The 21,743-nt window shown below is 52.6% G+C and overlaps 1 protein-coding gene across 1 annotated transcript in view; it reads right to left on the bottom strand.

Annotated features, from left to right (window-relative positions):
* LOC144933947 (uncharacterized) overlaps positions 1 to 21,743 on the bottom strand; it is a 50,992-nt gene that overhangs the window by 29,026 nt on the left and 223 nt on the right. Inside the window, exon 2 of the mRNA XM_078859288.1 lies at positions 1,633 to 1,813. Within this exon, the coding sequence (XP_078715414.1) occupies positions 1,633 to 1,812 (180 nt within the window). The 5' untranslated portion in view covers position 1,813. The remainder of the gene's footprint in view (positions 1 to 1,632; positions 1,814 to 21,743) is intronic.

Raw genomic sequence — 21,743 nt, 5'->3', positions numbered from 1 at the left:
TTTCCGTACGAGGGAGACATTCACTGGAGGGGGTCCCTCCCCTCCACCCCCCCCCCCCCCGAGGAATAAGCGGCACGCAGCGATGCCTCAATTCATCAAATCGATTCCCACGCTCCTGGCGCGCGAGATGAGAGAGACGCATTCGATGTCGCGACGCCCAATTAGGCCGCAGCACATCAGCAGGTCGTGTGTGATGGGGGTATCGTTTGGGTACTCCCACATGGATGTACGTACATATGTTGAACCTCTCTCGCACCGCACGGAGCCAACCGTGCTAATCGGAGCTGCGGGAAAGACGTCTGGCCGGCGTGGAAGAGTAGGCCAAAAGCTCTCCCTACAGGGACCCCCTAAATTAGAGCTCCGTGTCTAGGGGAGACCCTTCTGCCAGGCGTGGTGTGAGCGAGCAGTTGTTGGGCTGCGCCTTTATCTAAACCTGCATGACGAGTAGCTGCTGTTGCCAACTCTGCGTTTTTGTCGCTGGATCTGGCGGCTTTTTGGATTTTTCTAAGCGACGAAATTCATTGTCAAAGCGACGAGTGACAGATCTCGGGACTCTCAGTGCAGGCAACATCCTGCAGAGTCGGGAGTGGTTTCCACGTGTCGATTGAGGACCCTGTATCAGTTCTAACGACTCAGGCAGGAAACATCCTGGTTTCCATGTGTCGATTGAGGACCCTGTATCAGTTCACTTTGTCCATTAATTGGTTGTCTCGTGACATTGGCACAACCTTAGAAGCCGATCTCGAGACTTTTCGGGGATCGTTTGGCAACTTTCCGCTTCATGGAGCTGGCAACGCTGCCCAGCGCGCGTCTGTCTGGTCCTTAGTAGACATCGAGTGATTCGTTCACCCTCCAGGCTTCCACGAATTGATACAATAATCAAAGGTCGCACATTTGATTGCAGAATGCAACCCGCTACATATATGTATTCTATTGGTGGTGGATGTGGCGCCTCTCATGGCCGTAGGGCGCTCCGTGAACGAATTACCCAGAACGGACTGGAATAATAGAATAACGTATGCTTTACACGCGCTAAGTGTCACGTGCATTCGTGAGTGTAACAGTCAACGTGGTGGATTGATGCATCGTCACGTGCTTATTATTCAAGAGAAACCTCCGCGATTCTCCGATGGAGATTTCAATTACCTTGTCGGCTGCAATAACAATTACGTTGTCTGCACTGACGTGATTCGTGATTTTGTGAGATCTTCACTTTGGCTCGTTGATCCGTAGGCACTTACAATAAATCCTGACAATTTATATAATGCCATTTTATTCGTTTTCATTTTTTTTACCTAGGAAAGCCCCACTGAGTTTCAAGACTGTTTTTTTTCAGGAGGGTCCTGCCCTGTGCAATCCCCGTTCTATAATTTTTATTGCCATTTTCTTTTTGTTTACATTGTGATGTTTGGTCAATAGCAGTTACATTTTCGTTTTACTATGGGAGGAAACTGGAGAACCCAGAGTAAGCCCACGCACAACAGGTGGAGAGAACACAAAACCCTGCACGGAGAGACGCCTGAGTGCTACCACACTGAGTGACCCTGCCGCCCAAATATTACCAGGAAGTGTGGTATACATTCTAAACTCATGGTGGTGATGATGACAGACTGGAGGCTTGCTGACACTCACCTGGTGAGGAGGAGGAGGGTCCATGGGCAAAAGCTGCTCCAGGACCAGAGCCCCGACCAGGGTAGCTTCACTCTCCTCGTACGCGCATCTGGGGCCTTCTCCGGGGTCGGCTGGAATTCGCCGTGACCCTTGACCCGCGTCGCGGCGCGAGGGGCCGCCTGCACGAGGGGGCGCGTTCATCCTGCTTCGGCGCAGCGGCACGGTCAGCGTGACGTCAGGCGGCGTAGACCCTACCATTGTGACGTCAGCCGGCGTCGACCCTACCATTGTTGTTGTCGTTAGTATGATGATGCTCGTTTACTCAGGAAAGCCTCGCTGAGTCTTAAGATTATTTTTCAGGAGGGTGCTTCCACGCTATTATTTGTTTTGAGGAGGAGGGGATGTTGCTCTTAGTAAGGCCTATTTCACCTGTATGAGCTACGTCAAGCGTTTCACAGTGTTAACATTATATCTTAGCGTGGCAGGGTAGCAGAGGAGTGGCATTTATACTTCGCAGAAAAACGTTTGATTGCTGACTCGGGCACATTTCTGAGTGGAAAATGTATATTCTCAAGCTGATATCCTGGTTTGGCTGAAAAAACAGCAATGTAATTGGCGTTGGCCAGAAAATCCCAATAAAAATAGAATGAGTCTTGGGACTCAGTGTGGCGTTCCTGAGTACACAAGTGCAGTACAATGTTTTCAGACTTTCTAAGCAGACACAATTCAATGCGGGAATCATCTCAGGAAGATGCCTGCTGGCAGACCTGGGCCAAATATATCCAACATTCAAATGACAAATCACCAGAGGAAATGTAATTAGATATAAATGACCAATTAATCACGTCTCGTGTAGTTTAAGATTTCAATTACATGTTACAAATGTACTGGTATTACACATTTAAATTAAGTGCAATTTAGATACTCACCATCTATGCAATCATACATTTCAAAGCAGACAGGTAATATAATGCTACTGTTTAGTGGCATACACAACAGCGTCGTCATCACTCAAGCAAATTGCATCTCTCACAGACGAGCGGCAAGATAGCAGCCAGGCAGCGAGCTGGCGCGACCAACAATTGCCCAAGTTCTATGCTCCTCTGTATATTGAAATGCTTTCAGCCAATCAATGAGCGCTCATACAAACGCGAGGAAACCGGTTGCAAGTGCAAAACCCAGGCGTGCAAGGGGGCAACACTCTATCCCGTACAGAGGGGGACAGATGACATTCGTCTCCGCACGTTGCTGTGTACTTCGATCTCCTAGCGAACCAAAGTTTGACTCCTCGACGACCCACTGGCAGCGAGTATCGCAACAGCGCTGGATTTGAGGCAGCCACGCGCAGAGCCACAACCGTCCGGCTAGGGTTGCCAAAATACAAAAAAACTGGGACACATCATGGGAAGATCATCTCACAATTCAAGAAGATCTACACGTAAATGCATCGTCTTGAGCGGTACATCTTCATTATTGTTATGATCACGACTGCACAACTGACAAACACCGTGGATTTCAATCCCCAGAACATCAGCTACCTCGATACGGCCTGTCCTGTCCTGCCCGCTGCAGAGCTTCCAGCCACGGGGAGTCACCGACACTCACAGCCCGGGCAGGGCTTCTGCAGGCCCAGCACAAACACAAAATCGATGGCGTAATTATATTTCAGCAAAGATTACATTCCCAAAATAACGCGTGGGGAGAGAGGGGGGGGGGGAGGGCCCACTCCCCACCGCCGCTGGGCCCTGCTGGACTCACGAACACGCGGAGGGGAGCGGTTGGGAGTTGGCGCTACCGTGACCTCGGGCACTCCACCAACACCACGACACGAGCCAGAACCGCGAAGAAATAAATATTTGAGTAAGCAATTATTCTCTAATGGAAATGTGTTTTGCCGTTTTTTTTGTTTAAATTTCTCGGTCTCCTAACTGCAGCGGCAACCTCTCTCTCTCTCTTTTTCCGGATCAATATCATTTATTAAATACATACCCATATTCCCATCACCATTAATCATTCTAAACAGTCCGTGCGTGCGTGTGTGTGTGTGTGTTTCCTCCTGTATCTGTGCACGAGCAGCCAGGCGGTCGCCCGGGTTAATGTCGGCGCTGCCCGGGAATTGGGAAATAAGGTTGGGGGGAGGGGGGCGCGGGGGCGAGTGGGGGGGGGAGGGGGGCGCGGGGGGGTGGGGCGCGGGGCGGGGGGGCTCCCATTAAACGCGGCCAAATTAATCAGCAGTGACCAGGTGCTGCCAGCGATAACAAGTATCCGTATTCGCGCGCGCGCGCGCGCGCCTTATCGCCGCCGCACTCCCTTTATGAGCCATTACGGGGTTCTAAAAGTGTGAATTAATGGCTTCTCCCGCTCTCACCCTGCACAATGTTGGTTCGTGACTACGGTCAAGCTCGCAAACATCTCCGTTTGCAGCGGTCGACTCCGCGTGGCTCGATGCAGAGGAGGATGAGCAAGAGGCTACGAAAGTCCACCTCTGGTTTTCCGGTCTCGGGTGACGACGCGTTCAGGTGGGGACGAATTTGTTAATTGGACCGTAATGGTGCCGATGCCGTGCGGTGGGGGTGGTGGTGGTGGTGCGGATTAGGGAGCGGTGTGTCTTTTTATGTTAATGACAATCGCCAGGAATTTTCTGAATTGCCCCGGTGAGGATGTTAATCACACATACGCACAGATGCCTTGGGGCTTTTTTTTTCTCTCCACAGCGAGGTCGAATGACTCGACGAGAGACCAAACTGCGTCTGTACTTGTTAAATGCCAACCTATGGCAGGAGCGTGGTTGGCGTGGGGGGACTCCCCCTTTCCAATGCCAGACCCCCTCTTCAGCGCCTGGGTCCACTCCCGGCCCATGAGCTCGGTGCAATAGCACCGCTTACACACGCTATGTAAGTGTATTGTCGTCAGTGGGTCTTAATGTAAGCATACGGCTCTCTATGTGAGACGATGGCTTTCAATGGAAATCTATGGGCCTCTATTTCAGTCGATGCGTCTCTATGCAAGTGTACGAGTTTCTGTGTAAATCAGTGGGCTGACGTGGGCCCGCCCTAATATATCTCCCACCTCGGCAGCCCCGCTCCCGCACGTAGGCCCGCGGCGCAGTCGCACCGCCTGCGCACTCAATAACGTCCACAACCTCCCCCCAACACCAGAGATTAGCGCGGGCCATTGTGGGACGCGTGGGATGTCACCGTGAGATGTACCGTGAGATGTCACATTGAGATGTCACCCTGAGATGTCACCGGCAGATTCAACATCTCACGGTGGCCCCCACTGAGCGACGAGTTTTTTTTGCCGGTTGCCAGCACTGTTCATGAACACACACATACAAGTTCAACATAAACACAAAGACAATGATCCCCCGTATAGCCTTAGCAGACTGATGGTGCAAGTTTTGTTAACGCAAGAGGGGGTGCGAGGCCAGCAACACACCCGGCCGTCTTTGTCTCCCCAGCGGCGATGTTTACACACCGCCGCACCGGCTACTCATCTGATGCTGAGTGGCGACACACACACACAGACACACGACTCCACAACCAATGGTACCGCGCTTCCTGCAACATGAAGGCAAGAAGCACCGAACCCACTCCCTACCAAGGACAGGGCCGGCGGCTTCACACGGCCAGGTGAGTGGGGGGCCTTTAGGGGCTGCAGCCGGGGGACCTCGAGTGTTGAGGTTTGAATTGTAAATCGTGACACTGAAGCGCAATGGTAAATACTCCCGTGTCATTTCGCAAAACCGTGGCGTCGTTATGTCTATCACTGCCGGTTAACGTGTTAGAATTATAATTGGTGTGTTCCCCTTTGAGGTCCGATTGAGCTTTGAAAGTCGTACTGCATATCACATTTAAAAGTCAATAACCAAAGTAAAAAAAACCAATGCAGTGGTGTTTAACATCGGCCATAGGTGGCGATATATCTCGCCAGTGTCAATCACCACACGCCTGGCACCGCACGCGGCCCATTCTCACTGCCAAGGACCCACCACCCATTCTCACTGCCGCAGACTCACCACCCATTCTCACTGCCAAGGACCCACCACCCATTCTCACTGCCACAGACTCACCACTCATTCTCACTGCCACGGACTCACCACTCATTCTCACTGCCAAGGACACACCACCAATTCTCACTGCCACAGACTCACCACCCATTCTCACTGCCAAGGACACACCACCCATTCTCACTGCCACAGACTCACCACCCATTCTCACTGCCACGGACTCACCACTCATTCTCACTGCCACAGACTCACCACTCATTCTCACTGCCACAGACTCACCACCCATTCTCACTGCCACAGACTCACCACTCATTCTCACTGCCACAGACTCACCACCCATTCTCACTGCCAAGGACACACCACCCATTCTCACTGCCACAGACTCACCACCCATTCTCACTGCCAAGGACACACCACCCATTCTCACTGCCACAGATTCACCACCCATTCTCACTGCCAAGGACACACCACCCATTATCACTGCCACAGACTCACCACTCATTCTCACTGCCACAGACTCACCACCCATTATCACTGCCACGGACTCACCACCCGTTCTCACTGCCACGGACTCACCACTCATTCTCACTGCCACGGACTCACCACCCATTATCACTGCCACAGACTCACCACTCATTCTCACTGCCACAGACTCACCACTCATTCTCACTGCCACGGACTCACCACCCATTCTCACTGCCACGGACTCACCACCTATTCTCACTGCCACAGACTCACCACCCATTCTCACTGCCACGGACTCACCACTCATTCTCACTGCCACGGACTCACCACCTATTCTCACTGCCACGGACTCACCACCCGTTCTCACTGCCACAGACTCACCACCCATTCTCACTGCCACGGACTCACCACCCATTCTCACTGCCACAGACTCACCACCCATTCTCACTGCCACGGACTCACCACCCATTCTCACTGCCACAGACTCACCACTCATTATCACTGCCACAGACTCACCACCCATTCTCACTGCCACGGACTCACCACCCATTCTCACAGCCACAGACTCACCACCCATTCTCACTGCCACGGACTCACCACCCATTCTCACTGCCACAGACTCACCACCCATTCTCACTGCCACAGACTCACCACCCATTCTCACTGCCACAGACTCACCACCCATTCTCACTGCCACAGACTCACCACTCATTATCACTGCCACGGACTCACCACCCATTCTCACTGCCACAGACTCACCACCCATTCTCACTGCCACAGACTCACCACCCATTCTCACTGCCACAGACTCACCACCCATTCTCACTGCCACAGACTCACCACCCATTCTCACTGCCACAGACTCACCACCCATTCTCACTGCCACAGACTCACCACCTATTCTCACTGCCACAGACTCACCACCCATTCTCACTGCCACGGACTCACCACTCATTATCACTGCCACAGACTCACCACCCATTCTCACTGCCACAGACTCACCACCCATTCTCACTGCCACACACTCACCACTCATTATCACTGCCACAGACTCACCACCCATTCTCACTGCCACAGACTCACCACCCATTTTCACTGCCACAGACTCACCACTCATTATCACTGCCACGGACTCACCACTCATTCTCACTGCCACAGACTCACCACCCATTCTCACTGCCACAAACTCACCACCCATTCTCACTGCCATGGACTCACCACCCATTCCCACTGCCACAGACTCACCACCCATTCTCACTGCCACAGACTCACCACCCATTCTCACTGTCACAGACTCACCACCCATTATCACTGCCACGGACTCACCACTAATTCTCACTGCCACAGACTCACCACTCATTATCACTGCCACAGACTCATTCCCACTGCCACAGACTCACCACCCATTCTCACTGCCACAGACTCACCACCCATTCTCACTGTCACAGACTCACCACCCATTATCACTGCCACGGACTCACCACTAATTCTCACTGCCACAGACTCACCACTCATTATCACTGCCACAGACTCATTCTCACTGCCACAGACTCACCACCCATTCTCACTGTCACAGACTCACCACCCATTCTCACTGCCACGGACTCACCACCCATTCTCACTGCCACAGACTCACCACCCATTCTCACTGCCACAGACTCACCACCCATTCTCACTGCCACAGACTCACCACCCATTCTCACTGCCACAGACTCACCACTCATTATCACTGCCACGGACTCACCACCCATTCTCACTGCCACAGACTCACCACCCATTCTCACTGCCACAGACTCACCACCCATTATCACTGCCACAGACTCACCACTAATTCTCACTGCCACAGACTCACCACTCATTATCACTGCCACAGACTCATTCTCACTGCCACGGACTCACCACCGATGTTTGTCCAGCGCTCTTGGGAAGGTGGCACTGTAGAAATTACTACGAACGTCAAGAAGGTAAAGGGAGGTACAGCGAGTGAACCCTCATAAACAATAACAGCTCTGGGCAGCCCATCAAACTGAAGGCGCCCTCTGATCACGGGCGCGCCGGTAACCACAACAGACGCGCACGTGGCACACACACGGACAGTGTTCGGGAAACAATGACAACATAACAGAACAAACTCAACACATTGCCCAGTAACGCAGTAGCCTTCACAATAACGGCATATAATAGGTGACGTTTCAGTCAATGGGCCTTCATCATAGCTAATAGATGCACCGGATGGGCGGTATTTCATGGGACGAGTGGGAATGTGTTCCCGCGTGCATCTAACGCCTCTGCTGCCCTTCGTGCCACCGACGAATTTCCATTCTTGCTGAATTTTAAGAGAGCGTGGCACAGCGAGAGCCAGTCCAAGCTCAGAGGCAGTGCCGGATTATCTAAGTAGTAGCTACATATGTAACTACTTGTGTAGTAGCTACATATGTAGCTACTTATGAAGTAGCTACATATGATGCTACGGGCCCCGTACTTTCAAGGGCCCCGCGATAAATGCTTTCAAGCTATCAATTCCGGTTCAGTGATGCTGCACTTGCTCTATTACTATAGTACTATACTGTCTTAAACTTTTATGAACGACTGGGTGTTTAAGGTTAGCGATTTGTCATATTATTTGGCTGTATATTAAATGAAAAAATACAATTACTTTACTATGCAAGTAATTAATTTGTGTTTTAATATTTATGTGTTTTAATATTATAATATGTTTTTTAGGGCCCCTTTATAACATCTGCTACGGGCCCCGCATTATCTGAATCCGGCACTGCTCAGAGCACAGCTGAAGCAGCTCGCACGTCGCATCGTACGAGCAGCCATCGCACCTTCGATCAGCACGGCTGGCTACATACGGTGCGAAAAAAGTCCAACATACGTACACGCAATTTAATGATGAACGCGTACGACCCGTGCACAATCTAAGCTGGGTTGAAATTGAAAATCATGAGACGCCTTTTATAACCATTGTCTAAAAGACGCCGTTCATAGAAAGGATGAAGATAATAAATAAATAAATAATATTCTGCCAAATAAAGGAGCCAGAGAGGAGCAAAACTCGTTAGAGGAAAATAATGATTTCTATTTATTTATTTATTTTTCATCTACGTGACTTTACCGAAAGAACCAAAGAGTATGGATCCTTGCAGTCACGAAAACTTCTAATCTAGAATTAAAGAGATCAGTCGTGTAAGGGGGGGGGGGGCACCAGTAGGGAGTTCCACAACCGGGGGGGGGGGCACCAGTAGGGAGGGGGGCCACCGCGGAAGCCCCCCACTGCCGGGTCCGCCAGCGCTCTGGAAGCGCGTGTACAATGTTTCTAACTAAATACTACAATCGTGGCCGTTACACCCCTAGATAAGCAAAGATCGAGGATTCCAACAATAATAATAACAATAATCACTGATAATAATCGGCTTGAGTCGTGACAATTTCTCAAATTGCTGCTGAATGAGATTTGTTCTTACAGCCATGCGGACCCAACCGACCCCTCTCCACAGCGCCAGCAGACGCGCTGGGGGCGAGCGACGGCACCCGGCCACGTGCCACGTGCCGCGTGCCGCTGGAGCCGCGGCTCGAGAGAGCCACGCGCAATCTCCGCCACCGGGAGCCACTCAATTAGCCCGCCGTTAGCGGGGGTGGCGGGGCAAGTGCGTGGTCTGTGTGTGTGGGGGTGTGTGTGTGTGAGGTGTGTGTGTGGGGTGTGTGTGGGGTGTGTGTGGGGTGTGTGTGTGGGGTGTGTGTGGGGTGTGTGGTGTGTGGTGTGTGTGTGTGGGGTGTGTGTGGTGTGTGTGTGGGGTGTGTGTGTGTGTGGGGTGTGTGTGTGTGTGTGGGGTGTGTGTGTGGGGTGTGAGTGGGGTGTGTGTGTGGGGTGTGTGTGGGGTGTGTGTGGGGTGTGTGTGTGGGGGGTGTGTGTGGGGTATGTGTGTGGGGTGTGTGTGGGGTGTGTGTGGGGTGTGTGTGGGGTGTGTGTGGGGTGTGTGTGGGGGGTGTGTGGGGTGTGTGTGGGGTTTGTGTGTGTGGGGTGCGTGTGGTGTGTGTGGGGTGTGTGGGGTGTGTGTGTGTGTAGAGGGTTAAAGGGGGGTAGTGGGGGATATAAACTTTGCGGTGCTCGTTACTACGGTCACGGACAAAACAAACTATGAGTGACAGGAAGGCGAGGGGGGTGCAACTGGGGGGGGGGGGGCTGAGTGAACGAAAGGGGGGTAGCGATGACGAGTGTGACGCCTGCGTGTGCGTGCCGGGGCGACTCACTAACAACTCCGCCGAGCGGAGAGAGGGGGCACAGTGGTGGGGGGGGGGGGTGAACCCAGTCTCAGGGAGGCTGGGGGTGAGAAGGAGGGGAGGCAGATTCCCTGCCCCCCGCCCACACACACCCCACACAGACCCCACACACACACCCCACACACACCCCACACACACCCCACACCACCCTACACACACACACCCCACACACCAAACACACACACCACACACACATCACACACACCCCACACACACACACACCACACACACCCCACACACACCCCACACACACCCCACACACCCCCCCCCCCCACACACACACACACACCACACACACACCACACACACACCACACACACCACACACACACACCACACACACACACCCCACACACACCCCGCACACACACACACCCCACGCACACACACACCACACACACACACACCCCACACACATCCCACACACACCACACACACACACCACACACACACCCCACACACACCACACACACACACCACACACACCCCACACACACCACACACACACACAAACCCCACACACACACACCACACACACACCCCACACACACACACCCCACACACACCCCACACACACCACACACAAACCCTACACACACACACCTCCCACACACATACACACCCCACACACACAAACCCCACACACACACCCCGCACACACACACACCCCACACACACCACACACACCACACACACCACATACACACCCCACACACACACACCCACACACACCCCGCACACACACACCCCACACACACAAACCCCACACACACACACCCCACACACACCCCGCACACACACACACCCCACACACACCACACACACCACATACACACCCCACACACACCCACACACACCCCGCACACACACACCCCACACACACAAACCCCACACACACATATCTAAATGCTGGCCCCCAGGGATTGTTAGCCCACTCCCCCCCGTGGCTAAGCGACCTGGGACACTGTGTGGCTAAGTAAACCACCACCTCCAATGTGCAAATAATTCCCGATTGCCCGGGATTTGTAAAAAATTGCGTTAATAATTAGCCCAGACTAAGGCCCTAGAAAACGTGGGCAGAACATGCCACTGTTGTACTGCACTAAGCTCCCACGTCTATGCTCCGGGCCTTCCGCAGATTCGCGCTGAGATCTGACGAGATCGCACGCATTCTGGGTCACTTCGTCAGGAGTTCTCGAAATCTGTAACAGCACATGATGTTTATTTTCGGGGCAAGAAAATGATCATTTACGATGTAGACATTTGGTTACTAATGGATTTTACCAAACACGCATACAAAAAAGACAATTCATCAACATTGTCCAATTTATCCTAAATGTTTTCAAATCAATATAATTCAAGGCCGGATAAACACTGTGTTGTTGCCATGGCCTTGAGAGGGGGACACGCTTGTTCCAAAGGGAGGTAATATCTCGTTTTCTGTTATGACCTATTCAGTTTCCAATTTCTCTTCACTCGATTGCAAAACACTTACGCGAACAAAAAACGAAAGCAAATCGAGAAGGCGGCCACGGAATAGGCATAGGGACTCACGCACACACACACACAGATTGAATTGGAATAGAGACTCACACACAAATAATGTGTTCCGTATGAACGCCGTAATTGTGCCTCTTGCTTCGTATGTGAAGCCAGCGAAGGCTGCCTGTCTATTAGCCTCGTCTCTTTGTGCATCCTCATTGGGTTCTGCCCAAGACCATATGACCCGGAACGAGCTAAGAAGCTAAGCAGGTTGAGCCTGGATACTGCTGGGATGGTTGATGAGGATGTATGAAAGAGGGGTTGGTTTCGGCTGATGCTGCTGCAGCTGCTACTTGGAAGCAGAGGGCAATGCAGCGTCACCCTCATCGTTAAACAAGAGAGATGCGTGGCCTCCGCCTTGGCAGCGGTGGGTGCATAAGCACACAGAGCAAAGACAACGTTACACATTCGCCAATAACACTGACCCTAAAATGAAACTAAATCTATTACAGGCGCCGTTTCTAGAAATAGCCGTCCTGCATAGCGCACTGATGGGAATCCAGTAATACCGTACGCGTTTGCACAGTTGGCTACGTACGAAGCGAAGGGAGCTCAACATACACACCCAGACTGACAGCATGGCGAGATTCGTGGTCTGAGTTGACCCGAACCGGTTAAAACAATCGTCACTCGTGTTGGTGGCTGTGAGCCACCAATCAGTTAAAAGCGTGGCATGCGCTAACCGCTGCGCCACCGCTCCCCACGCACAACCTGCTGGACATCTGTGAACAATAAGAGCTTCGTAGTGCAACGGATTCCTCCGGGAGTCTCAAATGAAGAATTTGATCGCGACAGTCAGACACACAATGCCTTGGGCGTGGCGTCCAACCAGGCAGGCTGCGTACAACGAACAGAGGTCAACTACGGGCCCAGGGTTCGCCTGGCATTTCAGGACCCCCCGCCCCCCCCCCCCACTATTGCAATTAAACTCACACCGCCAGCAGCAAAGGCGAGGGGGGGGGGTTGTTGGTGCCTCTTTCTGTTCCAGTGTCCCGTGGCGACGTTGCCGCGAGAGGCGAGGTTGATGAACCAGGTCGGCGTGGACGCGGTCGAAGGGAAGCGCTCACGGAGGCGCGCAATAAAAACCCCGGGCCGGCTCCCCCCCACCCCGCACAGCTCCCTGGCGGCACGGCGAGAGGAGAGGCGAGCCGCCTGATTGCGGAACCCGCCCGCTAATTAATCCGCAGCCGAGGGGTAATTAATGAACCTTCCCGCCGTGTTGGGGGACACGAGACGTCGCCAGATGATCAACGATGGGCTGAGGGGGCGTTCGGGTACGCTGGTGGGATATCGCGCACCAACTCCACATTCTCACGTCACCACTGGTCCTCCAAGGACGTCGCTCATGCAAGCACGTGGCTCAAACACCTCTGCGTACGACTCGACATCGTCATCAGTTGTGATCTATCCACTGCTAGATGAAGGCCTCCACACGCCGTGTCGGTCATGGGGGTGGTTTAACCATGCTTCACCACGTGTGCGCAGTGCCGGTTGGTGAATAAGAGAGTGGTGCGGGGGTGACATCGGTTCAGATATCACTCGCCACTGATGTTAGTCGTGGCCGGGAGTTGAACTCAGGTCGGCAGGCTTCACAGCACGCGCGGTGCGCGACATCACTGCGCCATCTCCATGAAGGTGTCCGTCGCTTCTGCCGTGGCGTGGCATCGCGGCCAATGTGGGTCAGACGCCCATGGGGAAATGCAACGCCGATGCCGAATGCGTCCACGGTTAATCCTCGGTTATTTAAATGCAATCGTTCCATTATGTGGGGTCATGAATAAATTAAACCTCTGCGCCTGATGCGGCCCTTCATCTCGACGAGTCTCCCAAATGAGGAACGCAATTAAAGGCGAGAGGCAGTCGCATAGCGACTCATCACTCGCTACGCCTCGTGCCAAGGCCGCGCCCGAAGAAAAAGTCCTGGAGGTGAGCAGACAACGAGAGGTGAGGCTCTTCTCGTGGGGGTGGAGGGGGTGGGGGTATGGATAGAGGGAGCGATGAGGGTGGGGAGGGAGAATGGGGGGGGGGGCGGAGATGGGGCTGGGGAGAGGGAGGGTTGTTGATGGGGGGGAGGATGGATGGAGGGAGCATGAATAGATATGATATGTTTATATAAATAATATATTCACATAAATAATGTTTATATTTATAATTCCGATTTTTTTTGGTTTTGTTTTATCCAGAAAACTCTCGCTGTGGCTCATGCCGTTTTCAGGAGGGCCCTACCAAGTTTTCACAGTAGGTGGGGGGGGGGGGGGGGGGGGGTGAATATTGCTGTGTATAATTCAAATTGATTTGCGGAGGGAGACAGGGAAGATGGGATAGGGTGGACGAATGGATAGCGGAGGATGGAGAGAAATAGGAATGAGGATAGGTAGTGGATTGAAGGAGGGAGAGATTCATGGCGATGGGGTGGGGGGGTTAGAGAAATGAGGGGGGTAGAGGGGGAGGCTGGATATGGGGTGGAGGCGTGAGGAGACTGGGCTTGAAGGAAGGGTCTGCTCTGCCCGGTCACCCCGGGGCCCCGGTGATGAAGGGAGCCGTCAGCACCAAGGACGCGGGTTCCTCCAGGCCACTCAACTCTCTTCATCACGCGCGGCGCTCCGATGAGACGCGCGGCCAACAGTGAAATGAGAGCAACGCCACATGCAGCAGGCAGCGAGCAGCCGCGTGTACGTGTGTTTAACTTCTTTCGCACCCTACGTAGCCAACCGTGCTGATCGTAGATGCGTGCGCGGCGGTACAGAGACACGTGGCTTACAGCAGGACAGGGAGACCACGTGGACATCAAGACGCGGTGACGACACCACGTGGACACCAGCACACCACGTGGACAATATGACAAGGACACCGCGTGGACATCAGAACAAAGAGGCACGACCCACCACTAATCCTATATCACCGCGTTGTGGAGGAGTCCGCGCCAGGTGTAAAACTTGGACAAAGGTGGAGATCAGTGCTGCTCACGGAAAGACGCGGCACTGTGGGCAAAATAACTCTTTCTCCGGTGGAAAATTCAGCCCAAACACTGCCACGTACGCACGCGCGCGCACATGCAGGGATGGGCTGGACGAAGAAGAATTGGGGCATCTACTTTATAATTCTCGGCATGCATCCCGTTGGAGATGGGCATTTCATGTTGGGACGCGAGAGCCGTCATCTCATCCATCTCAAGGTCGCGCGCGCCCGAGGAGGCCGGCTGCCTCGGGCGCTCCATAACGGCCTCGTCAGACACGATCAGTTGCCTCTTCTGAGAAATAGATACTCGAGTTCGAATTCGGGTTTCAGCCGCCAGGCATTAAAACTGGTTCGTGATTGTAGCGAGTTGATGGTCTCAGCCCCGCTATCCAGTGACTGCATACCAAAACATAATTAAGTACTTTTTCACTAAAATCGGCAAATTCACATTCTTAAACTTTAAAGAAACAAACGTGTTGCCGGCTGGCTGGCTGGAGGGAAAGACGGATTGATGGACGATCACGTCCAAAGAACGTGGGCTGCTCTATTACGAAAATGTTTGCTGACTGATTGGCTGGTAGGATGGAGAGAGGGAGGGATGGAGAGACATTCAAGAACGTGTGGGCTGCCAAGAAAACTAACATCAAATTGGCCTGACTGCCAAGCGACGAACACCTCGACATCAGGGGCATGTGGATAGGAAGAGCACCCCCACCTAGCGTGGATAGAAGGTAATTGAAGGCAATTAGGAAGTAGCTCTGTGACAGCATTTTCCAAGGGGAGACGATGTCACGATGCTCACTGTGACAAAGATGAATGGATATTCTCTCATCTCATGGCAACGCGACGCCGAGATGTGCATGGCACAGCCCCCTCTGTCCATCCACGAAGGGACGTGAGGCACTCCGCCCCCACGCCATTCGGATAGCGGGGGCCGTTTGGCCATACTTCACCACGTTGGTCAACGCGGATCGGTGACGGCTGGGCAGCACAGGAATCACGGCAGCAGCTTATTTTCTGCACTTCCCTTTTGCCGCTCACCGCGTAGCGCCGCAGGAGCAGCGGCCGACGACTCCCGCTGTGCTCCTTGCGACAACGGGAATGGAATAGGCGCCCTCTGAATCTCCTTTTGAAAGTTCACTTTGTGCGCGCTCAACACGTTTGCCGACGAACCGACGAATGAGAACGGGGGAGAGGAGAGGCCACCGCGCGCAACCCTCCGTGAGGGTCGCTTGGTCGGAGGGAATTCACTCAGCGAGTGCGGAATCACCGAGCCAAGCGCTCGCGCCCTCGGTGGCCACACGCAGCGCTCGCAGGCGCTCCGCTGAACTTAGCCAGCGGACAGTCATCAAGGATGCGCGACGTGATTCGTCCGGTGCCGCAGCTGCAGTGCGGGTTGTCACGAAGACCCCGACGGTGGAGGTTGGCATCACAGAGACCTTGGCACGTCCGGAACCTGCCCAGCAGGGCCCGATAACGCAACGAGAGCAAAGCTCAGACGCGGCGCCTCCATCTGACCCGTTGGTGAAGCCCGCGACACTCGCCCCGGTGAGCCTCCCCAGTCGGGGCTAACGCCACGGGAGGCGTCGTGTTGTCGGCTTCTTCTCGTGGGATGTTTCCGCTCGGTGGAGCCATCACCAACGATTCAGTCGGCGAGCCCAGCCTACTTGTCACGGTGGCATAACTGCAGCGGTCCCAGTAGTTCAAAGTGGCCAAATATCAGTTAATTAATTATACAATAAGCATTGGGAATGAGTGGGGTTATTAATTAATTGATTATTATTATTAGCCGCGTAAGTCGCTGCGAGTACATTTTAGATATCTTACTTGGGTGGTGCCAATATCTGCTCTGACCCATTGGATTAATTTTGTTTGGCAAATCCAACCGCGCGCTATGCACCGCGGCATGTTGGCGGTTACAGTCAGCACCGTGAACGCGCGAGGCTCCTTCACGCAGACGACGACTCCCCAGCCAGAGACGCCGGTCGCATTCCGCTCACACAAGGGATGGTGGTTTATTGGCGTTCATAGCTAACACACGTTCACTAACACGAGGTGAGCAACTCGGAGTCGATAGAGACATTTAAATGCCAGCTGAAGGCCCCACCAACTGTTTACAATTTGCCTCCTCCCGAGGTCTTTATTGTGTCTCAGTAGACCCCCCCCCCCCCCCCGCTTTCCCCCAATTTATTCTCACTTGTTTTTTTCTCTTTGCGGGCATGGTGCTCTCGGATCCATTGTTTAAGGACAACTTATACATCTAAATAATTGTATTATTATTTATCAGTCTACTTCATCGAACAGTGGATTGAAAAATTACGGTATGGGTGAATATTGAACCTGTCAGTCCAGCAGTGGACACTGCCTGTAATGTAATGTTTCAAATTTATGTTTAATCGATTGATATTTAAAGGCATTTGTCGTTCCACTGATGAAGGTCTCCACCATGCCATGTTGTTCATGGGGATATGTTTGACCATACTTCACCATTCTGGTCAATGCGGGACGGTGAAAAACGGAACCAGGACCGGCCCAGATATTACTCGCCACAGATGTTAGCCGTGGTGAGAACCCAAGAGACCAGGGTGAATGCCATTTGCAAGAGTGATCCTGGGCCACCAATATGACAAGAGCAAGAACAAATAAAACTCAACAACAGCAATAAAGCAAATATAAATCAGGACAAAAACAAGCGTGCCCAAATAAAAAATGTAAAAATATTCCGCAGGGGTTCACATAGCGCAGTGCACAAACCACCTCGCCACTACTCCCACCACGTATTGCGGCATTGATGTGTGACGAATATTGCTGTAGCCGAGGCGGGCGCAGGCGACAGTGGGGGGGGGGGGGGGGGCGCAAGGGGCAGGGGGTGGATGGTGAACACAGCAGAGCCCCGCTCACCCCTCACCTGTTCGCCCCCCCCACCCCCACCCACCTTGGACTGGCGGATGAAGACCGCGCGGCTGCTGGAGGCCCTGGTGAGTGACCCGTGACGTGCTGGCAGCTACATCACCAATAATTCATGACCACAAATGAGGAGGATTTGCAGGGTGGGCGGGGAGGGTTGGGTGGGGGGGGAACTCCTAACCGCCCTCAATGCCACGTGGCCGTGATCCACACGGGATTGAGTCTCACGTTCGCGTCATTATTTGTAACGTTCCTGACGTGCACCTAAATTCATTCCCACTTGGGAAATCAAACCTGTGCCTTGTCAGTTGATACAAAACAAATGTATTTTATACAGTTCGGGTTCTTGATGATGAGAATTATTTGTGATAATGGATGATGTTTTATGGTGCATTGGGTGATGGTTTTTGATGATGGACGATAATTATTATGTTTCTTGTTTTCCCATGTAAGCCTCGCCGAGTCTCATGCCTCTCTTTTAGGAAGGTTCTGTCAATTTTGTTTTGCAGGAGGCGGCGATGATTGCCGTGTATTCGTTATTCCAATTGAGTAATTTGCAGCGTCATTTTTAAAATTAGGGAAATTTGAACCATGGACGCCGGCACATAATGGACAACTTGTCACGGAATCTTCAACGTAAACTGTGAAAGAGACGGTGCTTATGATTATCATTCATACCGAGCACCACCGCAGTAATAACCAGGGCTGCCGCTGGGTGCCGAACAGCGAACCTTTGCAACCAGTGGCCAAACTGCTGGCCACTGCGTCACTGCTCAACATGCTTTTTGATGTGGAAAGATTTAAGATGAAGATGATATTGATTTTTAACTGCTGATATTTTACGATGAATAATAATAATAATAATGTGTGTCGATTCCGATGATGATAACATATTATATTGAAGATTCTGATTGTGTAAGATGTTCGCGATGAAGACCCGTGCTGGTCATCCTTCACGTTTGCCAAACTCTGTGAGATCCACCTCGCCGAGGTGAGCGAGCCGTGAGGAATCTCGCCACCGCGACCGCCACCACACCCCCACGCGTCGAGAGATGTAATGAAGGAAGACGTCGCCATCATTTCCCTTTCAAAAACATCCGCCAATTACGCATCGCCGGGGGCAGCGACGGGGGAATTGTGCGGAAGGAGGAGGGTGAGGAGGCAGCTCTGAGCTGAGTTCCCCGCGTGTTTCGAAATTAAATAACGAACGTTTAAATGTCAGGCATGGGGGGGGGGGGGGGTGGTGGAGGGGGGGTGAGGAGGAAGGCTGTGAAGACAACTCGAGGAACAGACTTAGGATTTGCATTTGTCGGATGCGTAAATGCCTCGGCATCTGAACGCACCTGACATAACATCCCGGCTAAACCGTTCCTTTCTATGTGGAAGACAAGCCTAGGGGACCACCAGTGGCAACACCGGCCTGCAAGTGGGTATCGTTGGCCGATGGGAAGAGGTGTTGCTATCTCGTTATTACAATTCGGTCACATTCGGGTCATATTTTTCCAACTGCACATACATTTGGACGATGCGAGTTAGTACACGATTGCCTTCTCTCTCTCTCTCCAAGAACGTTATGGGATATTTAATAGCTACTTCGAAGCGGACGGTGCACAATTTATAGTCACTAGGGCGGCCTGCTTGGTTCGAGCTGCGATATTCTGCACCAAGTAGTCAACACGCTACCGATTGGGCCATGTCAGGGGCAGGAACTCCAGGTCACACGAGTTCCTGCAGTGGGCACTTGACACACGGCTCACTCTAGCTGTGACTCTGTGATATAATTCACAAGAGTATGCGACTGTGTGCTGGTAACAAAGTTTTGAAAACAGAACAAAATAAATTACCGAGCAAGCTAAATTGATATTTAATAAATTGGCTCACTCCTTGCTGAACAGAGCATCGAGATCTATCCGTGAGATATGTAACAAGGGTGGTATTTCAGAGAAATCTGTCCTGTGAATATTCATTGTACAACTTCTGGGAATATGCAAGCACAGGCAGGACCAGCCTCTAAGCGATGTGGCCTCGACAGCAAGGGCCAGATCGTAATAAAGGGCACGCCCTGAGCACGTGGCGGTGTCAAACGAGACCTCTTGCCCATCATTGTCTATCCATGTTGCCACCAGATGCCCTTGAGATTTAAAAATAATAATAATAATAAAACGCATGGTTGATTCATATCCATCTGTTTTAATCCGGATTGTTCTCACTGATTGATTCTGCTGGGGTGTTTAGCCAATTGATTATTTAGGATTTAAATTTCTTACGAACCAGTTGTTAACCGTAATACGATGAATATATAACAAACAAAAAAATCCGTTCATCAAAGCCACACACGATAACAAACCTTCAACTATTCACCAACGTGCCCCTATAATTCTCGTGAATAACAACGTTCTAATTAATTCAAGCAAAGCAAGCACACACCGTGTCTCAGGCCCCTTGGGCAGGAGGATCCTGCCCTGGCACACTAATCTAAAACTCGAATTAATGTGTTGACGTGGCCGTAGAACGGACGTCGGATTCAACTCTTTGCACCTCGATAGGACTCCTCCACGCACCGCTGTAAGGAGTGGATAATCGCGCGACCACGTGGACCCTCTGCCAGAGCAGAGGGCTCAATAGACCCCGACTGGCAATGCCCCTACCCCTCAACTCTCTCCCTAACACCCGGCTCGGGTGGAGGAGCGGGAGAACGAGGGGGAGAGGGGAGGAGGCGTGTGGGGGGGGGGGGGGTGGGGTGCCCCCTCCCCTCGACTTCGACTCAGCAGGATTTGGGTTGGACGCGCATGCGAGCCGGGTCGCACTGCAGGGTGCTGAGGAGCCACGCATCCGCCAAGGCGCCCTCCGTGAACTCCTCCAGGGTGATGAGCGCTGCACGGTCAAGGTCAGGGTGAAGGTCAGGGTGAAGGTCAGGGTGAAGGTCAGGGTGAAGGTCAAGGTCGCACGTGGCACGACGCGCGAGGAGGGTCCTCGTGTCTTCGTTATCTACTGAGAGCTGGGAAGGTGCCCATCTCGGTTGTGGAAATTCCACATTCATGTGACAAAAACACAAGTCTGTACATAGAACGGCTGCGCGCTTCCTTTATGCGGTTGTTTAGATTTTACCGACCCTGGAGAAATGATGATTGACTAAGTTGATCTCTTCCAGTCGGGATTTTAACTCGCAACTCCGGTATTGGAGAGAATAAAACTAAAACTCAAACCTGTATGAATAATAATCCTACTTGCTGTACTGTCACCACCGGACACCGAAGCCCTGAAATTTGTGTGTCTGACACACAACGATCTTTGCGCGATTCACCAACCCTCCGCCACCTCCAATGCATCGCAATGACAGGCGTGGTCCATCATGGCCAACACGCGCATGGGTCAACGCGAGGGTGTGAGCCCGTGTGTCCCAAGTCTGCGGCCTCCTCCGTCGAGTTCATGAAATCAGAGCAACCGCTCAGGCACGCGGCCAGTGGCCAATCAATCCTGACCATGGGCCGCGCCTGCTGTGAAACACGCGCGGAATGACTGTGGCCGAGTGAAGAGTGGGATAAGTAAAATGATTGAATGATGCATTGTCCCATTGAATGTGTATATGTGATAAGGGGACAGACCCAAAACAAATCGAGTTTGATTCCCGCTCACAGCCAACACCGGTGACTTTTATCTAAACCGGTCCTGGGCCTGCCCTAGGTCGACTCAGTCTCAAAATGTGTACCTGGTAAGGTGTGTAATCATCGCCACTTGGGAGACAAAGGCGGTCGTGCGTGGTGCTGGCCACCCACCCACCCCCCTCGTGTGCCGTGCCTGCTTTCATAGGTGCTCGCTAACAGCACTTGCCCTAACAGTATGTGAAGGCTATAGGGCGATCTTTGTCTTTGTCGTGAAGGACACTACTGGGCCAGTTGGAGGCAGTTGCCCTCCAAAAGCAACGGAGGGTGGAGGAGCGACGCTCACAACATCGAGCCGAGTGC

Source organism: Lampetra fluviatilis, chromosome 8 (genome assembly GCF_964198595.1).
Source record: "Lampetra fluviatilis chromosome 8, kcLamFluv1.1, whole genome shotgun sequence".
NCBI classification, from domain to species: domain Eukaryota; kingdom Metazoa; phylum Chordata; class Hyperoartia; order Petromyzontiformes; family Petromyzontidae; genus Lampetra; species Lampetra fluviatilis.
The sequence above is the reverse complement of the archived record's forward strand: the minus strand, read 5'-3'. Positions and strand labels throughout refer to the sequence as shown.